The 11,376-nt window shown below is 36.6% G+C and overlaps 1 protein-coding gene across 1 annotated transcript in view; it reads right to left on the minus strand.

The window, feature by feature from the left end:
* The window catches only part of BLTP1 (bridge-like lipid transfer protein family member 1), a 110,785-nt gene that overhangs the window by 42,299 nt on the left and 57,110 nt on the right, over positions 1 to 11,376 (minus strand). Inside the window, exons 41-48 of the mRNA XM_080590922.1 lie at positions 10,418 to 10,658; positions 9,410 to 9,568; positions 7,695 to 7,870; positions 6,967 to 7,142; positions 5,597 to 6,303; positions 4,437 to 4,676; positions 3,911 to 4,004; positions 2,389 to 2,439 (exon numbers count right to left, since the gene is read on the minus strand). Coding sequence (XP_080447048.1) covers positions 2,389 to 2,439; positions 3,911 to 4,004; positions 4,437 to 4,676; positions 5,597 to 6,303; positions 6,967 to 7,142; positions 7,695 to 7,870; positions 9,410 to 9,568; positions 10,418 to 10,658 — 1,844 coding nt within the window. The remainder of the gene's footprint in view (positions 1 to 2,388; positions 2,440 to 3,910; positions 4,005 to 4,436; positions 4,677 to 5,596; positions 6,304 to 6,966; positions 7,143 to 7,694; positions 7,871 to 9,409; positions 9,569 to 10,417; positions 10,659 to 11,376) is intronic.

Genomic DNA, 11,376 nt, shown 5'->3' on the forward strand with positions numbered 1-11,376 from the left:
CACAATGATTACATAAAATAGAAATTCAACTGTACAAAGCTGCCAGTTGTTGATTGCGGAATGAAGTTTTGGCATTATCAGATTTCACTAAACTCCTATTAAAAATGACACAAGGGGTAACACATTGTTTCTCATTTCAGGTTAATTACTGGAGGGCTGCCCAATGGGAATATATTATGTAGCCAGCAGAGAGAAAAACAGCCTCAGAGAGAAAGACACACAGTTTTGGAGATGCAGAACGTTAGCTAAAATGACCGAAAAATAGCCTCTGTAAGATTGCACCATTCAATTGCACCATTCAACTAAAGTTTCTCAAATACTAACTTAATGGACATAACCAAAGTAATTTTTCCATCATGATTTAAGCTGTTATGTAGACAGTTCAGTTTCACGGTGAAAGCTACATTATTCTATGAAGTCTACTCCCTAAGTAATGTTTCCTCTGTGAAGCCCTAGCAAAGGGCCAATTACTGCATGTTAAACATTGACTAGCCCAAAGCACCCCTGGTGTGGAAATCCAAAAAAAGCCACCTTCCCTCTGTTTACAACAAAGAAGTCCACAGCACTATTGGGCAACCACAGGCCTATCAACAGTGGATTAATTTACTGAAGATCTAGAAACATGTTCAGATTTTCACATCTAAGTGCAGATATGAATTAAAATTTCATGGTGGAAGGTCAAGTAGAAATTGTTTCGATTTTTTTTTTAAGAATTAACATAAATACGAAGGAGGAATGAAATCTTAATTCACAAGTATTTTCAGAAAAAAATAAAACTACCTAAATATATACTGAAGAAAAGGACAGGCTTATTTTATTCCACCTCTTTAAAAGAAAAAATTATCTCTCTGTTGATGTTTCCGTATTTCCTGCACAAATCATCTCCTCCTGTTAAGCTTCTGATTGAACTATTGTGGCAAATCAAGAATACATATTTTTTCTAATCAATAATGCAAAATAGTACCAGATTAACAGTTGAAGTGTTTAGGGTTTGATGGACAACTTTCAACTCATGGGAAGCTGCAAGATCTTTTCCTGATGCATACTGGATAGACAGTGTAGTCTTAACTGTGCTTTGCTTAAAAGTTAAAAGCAAATATAGCTGGAGTTAAAGGCTGTACGGAGTTTATAATCAAATCTGAAGGTATGAATTCAAGCCACTTTAAGCATTTCCTTAATTAAAAAAAAAAAAAAAAAAACAACCTCACACCAATACAGCTGTCATGGAAGAATCAGATTGAAAAGAATTTCCTCAGTCTGGACTTCCCAAGTATTCAGCAAAATTAACTGTGCTTCTCTGCTTAGATATTGGCTTATTTCATGTAACTAATGAATTTCACTGTGCAGTCTACCCAAAGCTTACTTCCATGACAGAACAGAATGCAGACCTGGGTGGCTGTGTATTTATTCTGAACGAGCACTGCACATTACTTATCTGTAGTTTGCTTACATATGGTGATATACCTATAACAGACCTTGCTGAATACCGTTATAAAAAATAATATTTAAGATACGGACAAAGAACACATTCAGAAGTAATCCTATGTTCTTACAACAATTCCAGAAACGACAACTCTCCGGGTTAACTCGTGACCAAAGGCTTTGTCCCACTACAGAACTGGCTACAAGGCCTCCACTCAGCCTACCCGTGTTAGGGAACTATAAGAAGAGGGCTTCTAGCTTGTCCCATGTACCAATTCCCACCTTGACCACTACTCCAGTGAGCTTAGCATCAGGAAGGAAGAAATCAACTAGAGAGAAAACACTGCATTTTTTCCTGAGGAAAAAAAGAAAAAAAGACACCTGCATTCACACATAGGGAACTGGGGGACATGAAAGGGTTCACCTTCATTTGCAGTAGATGCGCAGGTACGATTTTAAGGAAAACATTTTGTTAGCACAGCCTAGTCAGCATAGCTGGTAGCTTAACCCAGCACTGAGGTATGTAAAGACAAAAGAAGTGGTCCTGATCAAATCACAATCAGTATTATCACTCCAAGCACAGAAGTTTCTTACCAAATTAAAAATAAATCTAACCTCTCTGGTCCTCCACATTTATCAGCATTGTTTCACCTCATTAAAATAAGCACAGAAGCACATCTAAAGAACTGAACAGTCAGTGAAGCCGTTCTAGTGTTACAGTAGTGACAGTACAGTGTAATAATGTCTGCCCCTAAAGCTAGATTGTTAAATGAAAACTGAAAAGTTGGGTTTTTTTTGGACAGATATTTGCAGACTACATGAAAAGCTTATCTAGCTGATATTAGATGTTAATCTAAAATGTATTCAAGCAACATCTGCCTAGACAATCACACACACTGGGAATGCAGCCATTAGCTACACAACACAGGTAATCGCAAGACTATTAAACATTATAATATGACATACAGAAATTCTTGTTTGGCTGTGCTTGTAGGAGATGTAGGAAAATCCTCCAGTCTAGAGATGAAGATTGGAGAGAAAGCAAGAAAAACAAAAACAAAGCAAATAAAGAATAAACATTCATGCAAAATTAGTCAGTTAATTATTTGTAACCCACAATATGACACTTTCAAAGTTAACAAGTTGAAGGTTTGGGGTTTGTTAGCTTTTGTTGTTAAAGATTTAATCATTATTTTCCCCCTTTTCTACCATTCCTATATAGAAGTTCAGTAAGATTATAGCATAAAACAGACCTGAAGAACCCCAGCCATCTTCAGAAACATAACATGGCTGTCAGATTAGAACTTGTAATTATCCTTCTGAAACACATTTATCAGGCACAATTTATCTGGGGGTATTAGTAAAATTCTGTACTATTTAACTTAATTATAATATCTTCTAAACTAAGCAGGAATAAATAAAAGAGAAAAGAAAAAAAGAGAGAGTCATGTTATTTAGCCCCTTTTCAACAACATTATTAATATCCTAAAACCAGATCACATACTGAGGGTTACCCAACTAACATTCAAATTGTGTGAGGGTGTTCTATGTTACAAAGATTTGTGGTTTAACTGTTGTTTTGCAACACAAAGAATTCAGCTAGAAACGAAGAAAAATTAATGCACGGCTTTTTTAAGTCTGTGTACCTGGCAAAATAAAAACAACAATGTGGATGCTGAGTAAGTCATTCGAGATGTTCATGCACAAAAAGTGATTTTTCTTTTCTTTCTCTAATTATGTCATTCACATAAAGGGTGGAGAATGAATATTAGAATGGTAAAAATAACAAAAGAATCATGCAACATGGGAGTTCAAAAAGATACCTATTTGAGTAACAATACAGATCTTAAATAGGATTAAACAGTGTCATTAGGTTAAATATTGCCTATAAAATCTTGTTTTGTTTAGACAAACCTACAAGCTTCCAAAACAATTAGAAGCATAGCAGAAACAGTAAATACCAAAGTTTCTATGTATACATCACATGGAATAAAATTGGTGCAGGAAGATCTGACTGTATGATCATTTATATAAAAAGACCCATTCCCTACATTTTTTCCAGTCATGTCACCCATTTACACTGTGAACCTACAATCCTACAACTTACTAATACCTTTCACTAGAAATAAAAAGGAACAGGAGTGTTCCCGTTTATAGAACCACAACTAAAACTTCTGTGATTGGGCACCCTAGACTGAAACCTACCAACGTCCTCTAGGCCACAATCCTCAGCTCACTCAGAGATACGCCTTTCATAGAAAAGCTTCCTGCCAACAGGCACGTGCCATTAGCTTCAGGACGCAAACTCAGGCCAAGCTCTGCAACAGCTGCATGACTGTCAGACTCTATAACTTAACAGATTCTATCTAGAAACATGTCTTCAAGGCTTCCTCCACAGTAAGCTACACAGCTTTACTGTCACACAACTGATACCACTTCTAAGCATTGCTACTTGAGTTATTTTAAAATCATCAGGCTTCATACTTACTGAATATTTGGGGTGATTCCCTCCAGCAGGACAATATTGACACCTCCTATGTGAGCAGTGGCACATGTCTCAGTCATTTTTTGATGCAGTACATCTTTAAGAAAAAAGATATTAACAGTACTTGATTCAGTATAATACCTCCAGGTATGCCTACTGCTTTCAAAAATACAGTAGCAACAAAGTAATTCAAAAATTAGAGTCTTGGTAATCACATTATGCTATATCAAATTTAAACTCTGGCCAGAAGAAAGCTTTTGAAAACAAAAGGAGTAACTTCATCTTCTGAAAGAATTTTCTTCACTAGTCATTTTCTGAAAATCCTGCATCCTTTTAATTTACTCAGCATTTTAGCAATAGTTTTTAAAAAGAACATACTGACTGTTATACTATCCACACCCAGACACAATGTACATCTGTTTACAAATAAAACATTACAAATACATATACAGGTATGCACAGGCACACATACAAGGTAAAGCCGCTACTGAATTTAACTACAGAGTACATCTTAGTTCATTTATCTCACCTTTCATTTTTTCTTTCAGGGTGAAACTGCCATGGATTCTCTTCAGCTCCGACTCCATTGTGAGACCCCCAATATCCGCCTCCAGGTGGGTTCGATTTACCATGCCGATGCCAAAGACTATGAGGGTCACGTGCTGTGGCTCCGAAGTCACCAGGCTGCGCTTCCTCTGTGCATCTCTGCCATTATCCTGCTCGTTCTCAAACACAACTCTACAAGCAGGTTCAGTTGGGCTTCGAACACCTACAAAAACACAAATCAGTAATTTAAGGATATTTTAGAAGAAATCCTTAACATATCTGATTTACTTTTGTGTTTGAAACCAAAGACCATACATCTTGCACATAAAGGGAACTCTTTAGGCAAATCATTTATTCCATTCTAATACTGTTGGCAAGTGAACCAAATCCAAGACACAATGGGGACAATAATAAATGAATAAATGATGTGGCTCCTTTATTATTCATAGACATTCTTATGCACTTTATTTACACATTCATTTTTATGCCATTTTATTGTTATACAGCTCTGACAGTTTCCAACTGCCCTGTTTGTGTTTTTTGTTTTGTTTTGTTTGCTTGTTGTTGTTGTTGTTTTGTTCTTGTGTTTTCTGTTGTTGGTGGTGGGTTTTTTTTGGGGGGGAGGGGGGTGTGGAGTCTTTAATTAGATTTCCTTGATCTTTTTGGATCATGTCAGAGCCCAAAGGTGGTTGTTAAAATTTAGTTTGGATGAGCAAGTTTTCCTTTTCAATACTCAGAATAAAAACAATATAATAAGAAAAGTTACATTTTCTGCAGGTATCATATTTGTGGGTACGGTATTCTGTACAAGAATGATATTCCTGTCTTTAACAAACTCCAATTTCAGTATGATACACTTACAAGAGTATCAAGTGACTGAATTTAAAATCAGTCGATTAACACTTACTTGACTAAGTCTGAGACTGAAAGAATCAAAGCGTAATATAAAGCTGGGAAAGTACTTTGTCTTTGTACACCATCTTGGTGAGTTAACTACAAGATCCTCAGCCCCACCCCCTGCTCCTTTGTTCAAAGTTAGATGAGGTAGACAATTTTCAAAAACCCCTTCTGGTCATGCTGTAAAAGAACAGACTTCTGCAAACTCACACACTCTAAATTATTTGGATTCGTGAACTGGTTTACCTGTTGGTCCGAAAGTTTCTGAAGACTTCTCTAAAATTCCGGTTGGATCAGAAATGAGTGAATAGAAGTTCAACAGTTTATACATATTCTGCCAACACTCTGCAGAAGGTTCACTCTGTTCTGACACAGTAATAGAGTCAGAGTCATCCATATGAATAGTCACGTGGTCAACTACATCTTTTGAACCTTTCCTGGACACTTTAGAAGTTCTTCTTTCTGACCTGCCGAGAGAATTCTTGTTTCGAGATTCTTTTTTATTGTTCTCATTGTTTGTTCGTTTGCTCTTGGTGTTGTTCACCCTGTTACCTCCATTAAGACTTCCTCGAGAGCTTCGGCTAAAATCAGAGGAGCGGAAGTCTCTGTGTTTGCGGGTTTTAAAAGTAGGTGTTGGAGAAGCTGATCCAGCTGTGTATCTGCTAAGCTTGATGTCCGTCTGCGTGGCTTTGATATCATCAATCATTGTACTGAACTGATGAATGAGACGAACCAGTGCCATATCCACGTGCTGGCTTATGGACTGGCAAGAAATTGTAAAGTTACAGTGAAAAGTATTGTAATAGCGTTTATTCAGGTCGTGAAAAGAAAGGGCATTGGTGGAGTTATGAGGTGTGCACATGGATTTCTCCATTACAACAGCACTAATACTGAAAGTTTCCAACATTAAAGCTGGTTTGAATTCAAGAGGAGGAAGGTTGACAGCTCCTTGCCTAGGAAAGAGAAGATAAAAGTTACACTTTGTTTCTCTTCATGGCTAGCATGGAGTCAAATACTTTTTACATGATGGTACATCTGATTTACCAAATCCAAAGTTTCACTTCCCTTAGAGTATTACATTCTTAACACAGTTTAAATATTTAAAATGAACTTTCATACTTCCACACTGTGTGTTACTAACACAATAATCATTTAGTTCTACAAAAACTTAGTTTGGCATGCAATTTTTCTATCATAACATTAAGTTATGATAGAAACTTATAACCCAAAACACTCAAGGGGAAGAAAAAAAGAAAAAAGACTCAGCATTTACACTCAAAATAACGATCTCGTTATAGGATTAATCACAAAATAGCACTTCATAGCCTTTCAAATTTCTCCTACTGTTATTCCCACCTGCACCCCCTTCCCCACCCCAATCTCCCCTTTACAAAAGTAGGTGAGATTCAAAGACTTGAAATTTCCAAACCACTACACAGGAAGATAAAAAAGAAAATATTTTAACAGGAAGAGAAAACAGACAAGATCAGAAGTAAAAAAGAACTGCTCCTTATTCTGTGGAAGAGTTTTAGAACTCCATTTGACTTCTACTTCACAATGAAAGCCCTTATTTATCTTCTTTAACCAATACATGTACTTTCAAATACATGACATACCTTCGAGCTCGCTTGCTTTTTCTTTCCTTTGCTGTATCTGAATCAACAATATCTGCTCTTAAGCAGTCCAAAGTTCCTGAGAAAGAAAGGTACTCTCCAAAGTACATTCTGTAGCAGAGTGGCATTGCATCCTGAGACTGAATTCCCGTGTAACTTAGAAGAGGTTTGAAGACAACCTACAAAACAAAATCCACCAATTTATTTCTCACAGTCTAGATTATTCCTATATTCCCGTTTCCCCTCTCCATCATTTGTTGATCTGTAATATTTACAGTAAATTAGCTATGTAATATGGAAAAAAGATATTATTACATGTAAAACAACATTATGTAAAACAACAAACAAGGAAAAAAATGAAGTTTTATGTACTTTTTGAGCAAAAAGATTGACTACACAGCAAACTAACATTGAGCGCTTAGCTTTAGGAGTAAGCTCTCTGCAGTACAGTTGAATGTTCCCCCCCAGTAAAAAGTACACTGGCGAACTACGCTGTTCTCATAAATGCTCCAAACATTCTTTGAAGTTATTAAATCATGTTCCATTATTCACCATTAACAACATTTGCTAAAGAAACCTCAGAGGTTTCTTGAGCCTTTCCATCTTTGCATAGGAATGCATAAGATAAACACGTACAAAACCAGGATAACACTCATCATTTTAGGATTTTAATAAATAACAACTAGCTTTCTCTTATAGAACTCCAAAATACATCTGTAAACCACCCCTACCTGTGCATCTGCTAGCTGGACAGCAGGAAACCCCTGGTTACCCTCTTCTACACCTGCAATGTCATCCTGACTGGTGCTGTGCTGTGAGTGTGTGCCATCCAGGGTGTTCTGGTCACTAGACAAAACGGTGTTGAAGTCTGAAGCAGAGGGTATTGTAGGAAGATTTGGTGCAACACCTAAAAAATAAATACCCATGGAACACTAACACCACAGCAATTTTCAACACCACCAACTCTATAATGAAAACTCAAAGTTAATTAATGCAGACACACATGCTATACACACAGGACATCAGACTCCTGATCTAGTCCATAACCTCACAAAAATGGCATTCAGGGTATCAAGTCTGATATTGTTCAAAACTCATATTTGAAAAGCAGAGATTTTTCCTCCTTCCCACGGCCTCTTGTCTGTATTGCACTCTACAGGGTATTTAATACATGTGTTTCAGCTGCAACAAAAAACTAATTTGCCTGTACCATCAAAAAAAAGCAATGATCAACCACAGTTACAGGTAATTACTTCTAGCTTTCAATGTGCTATGTCTGTTTTTTATTAGTCCCAATGCAAGACCCGCTAATTAGATCTTTATAGATTAGTCTTTAGAAAACATGCTCTGCAATACTGAATTATTTGTGCCTTGAGTCTGGATTGGACTGGCCTGCATGAGACAGAGCTGCTCTGTATGTATGCTCTGTGTATGTTCAGGCTGAATTTTCAGAACTCCAGTTTACAGCACTTATCAGAGAGCCACGGCTACACGTATTCACAGAAGAATGATCTGGATAGATCTGTGTCTGAGTAAGAATCACTAAGTCTAATTTCAGGAGTGTAAGCTTGTGAACAAACTATGACAATCTCAGCATGAAAAAAATATACCTTTCTCTGAAAGCAAAATTGAAAGCTATACTTCTACCCTGTGATTCTTTTTGCAGAAAAGCACATTACAGTTTTCAGAAGGGCCACACTGGTTGAGCAGTAAGTAAAGCACAAAGATGTTTTGTGGAATCAGACTATTTGTTCAATATTGAAAACAAACAAGAAGTGGTCGAAAGACTGTTAATCAAAGAAAAATTCAAATTTAGTGTTGCAGAGAATAAAAATTGACATGTTTGAAAATTATAAATGGCAAGCATACAATAATAATAAATAAGCTGCAACAAGTTGTTAGATATCTTTCTCCAGTACACTTAAGTGCTTCAGTAGTGTATCTCTCCTTTTCTCCATTCCTTTAAACCTGATGACTATTTCCCATCCCTGAAGATTAGGGAATAACATTACTCTCAACATAGCTAAAAAATGTTTATAATCTGCTTCAAAATTGAACTGAGAAAGATCAAGGATTCCAACGTTCAAAATCTTCACTGCAAAAACATCATATGCAAATTACAGATGAGAACTAACTAACAAAATGCAAGGAACCTTGCAACTAAGGATGATTGTACAGCTTACCTTTTCACAGCTACATATGGTCTTGGCAATAACACTTACAGATGTAAGGAAAAGAGGTTTTTTTGGAGCGAGGGTGAGAGAAATGAAAAAAAAATGTTTTAATGACTTCTTTCCATTTTTTGGTTTGCTGAGAAGTCCCACAAGTAGTTTGTATGTCTATTAAACTTAAGCCACTTGCTCTATTACTTTCAGAAAAAGAAGTAATAAACACAGGAACAGCCAACACGGAGTCATATCTTAAATCCAGCTGTTAACAACTATACCTGTTGGAAGACTGTTGTGTCCAGATTTGGTGGCTGGACTTTCCTGTACTACGCTTCCTCTGTTGCCCACGGCATTTGACATCCAGTTATAGAAACTCACGGAAGATGGTTCAGACAGCAAAGGATGTTCAGATAACATATCTGTGGCCACCATATTTCCTATACAAACAAGTCAGAAGCTTTAGCATTTGTTGAATCAAAGTCAGCAAAAGCAGAAACACAGCACAATTTTTCTGAGAATACACATCTACTATTAAAATGGTAAGGCTAGCCCTCAAGTTTTATTCCAATGAATTATGGGTCAGGAAGAACCCTTACAAATTATATATGCTACCACAGAACTTCCACCGTGACACTAATAGATGTTGCACTACAAATGTCATTGCATTTGTTCACTTCTACCATAATTAGGCCAAAGAACTCATTAAGAAACCAAAATACCTTTCTTTCTCTGTATTTCATCCCCTGATACCAAAAGAGAGAGGTTTTAGAGAAAATGCAACGTCTAACTTACCCGTTTGTCTTTATATAAATAGTAACAGTGCATGGTGAACAGTAACACAGAATGTAAAAATTTCAATACATGCATTTCAAATTTCTACAAAGCACATTTGTTTGAAGAACCATTATTAAAAATAAGCAAATTACTGTTATATACAAACTAACTTACTGGAACATTCATTTTGGTCCACTTTTTGACCTACTTACAAGGTCAAAAACCACCTAACAAATACAGATTGATCACTTAATTTCCTTATTAATTCAGAAAGACTCACTTATGTAATTATGTATCTACATATATGCCCTCAGAAACTAACAAAGCTGTGTAAAAGGAAAACATTTTAGTTCATTAGCTGTCATATTTTTTCCTAATCTGCTGTACTTGATGTTTGCTTATACATAACTATATGGTGCAGTGATCTGTAGAAAATATAGTACCTTTTCTACTTAAATCCTTAAAGTCAGCCCTCTCTTCCCCTCCCTCCCACAATTTCAGCTACATCATACCTGTTCTTGTTAAAGAACTACTTTTAACTGCAGTTGTACTTCTTTGAGGAGTTCCTTCCAAAAGATTATGCAAGCTAGGAAAGCTTCCAGTAAGATAGCTGAGCAGACTCTCTTTTCTTGGACTTTCCTTGACTGCCATGCCAGAACGGCCAACATGCACTGGTGAATCCGTAGCTGTGTCTCCACTAGTGTAACTTAAGGAATGATATGGATGTATACCCTTGTAGACAAAACAAAGAAACTAATGAAGTATTGTGTGAACTGTAAAAATGGAAGTGAAATTTGTTCTGAATATAAGATTGGAACACAGTAACTACAAAATCTCATTCCCAGAAAGTTTAGGCATGTAGCATTTCACTTGGGGCAGGTTATATGCCATACAACTATTGTGTATAAAGCTAGCAAAATTATTTTAATACTTGAAAATTAAAGTGCAAAAACAGTTTAAAAAGCCACAACATGTAACAAGTGAAATTGCAGATGTGTAGAATTCATCTAAGACAAATCTCCAGAAGAAACAATACCAACCACTGACTATAAACCTCATTTGGATTTAATCTTTCTTTGAATCCCTTGCATCCCTAGTATAATGTAAGTGCAACCTCCAGGAAAAGCAAAGAATGGAAGCTGGTGACTTCTGGCACCAAGAAGAAGGCTCATGCTCCACCTAAAGGCATGCAACTGCAAAAAGGATCTCTGCCCTCACAGTTGAAGAGCTGGACTACTGGGCTACTTAACCCTAAGCCATGCAAGACCATCAGAAGGAAGAAGTGAGCGGTATCAGTGGATGGCTCCCTGCTGCAGAGGCCAGAGGCACACATCCGCTGAGCTGACTTATCATCTAGAGAGGTTTGCTGTTTAGGGGGTGCTCTGCAAGACAACAAATGGCTAAAAAGAAAATCCACAAACTTTCTGTTCAGAAACTAGAAATAAAAATAAAATCTTGCAGCTTTCTGAAC

This window comes from Anser brachyrhynchus (genome assembly GCF_964034855.1).
Source record: "Anser brachyrhynchus genome assembly, chromosome: 4".
Lineage (NCBI taxonomy): Eukaryota > Metazoa > Chordata > Aves > Anseriformes > Anatidae > Anser > Anser brachyrhynchus.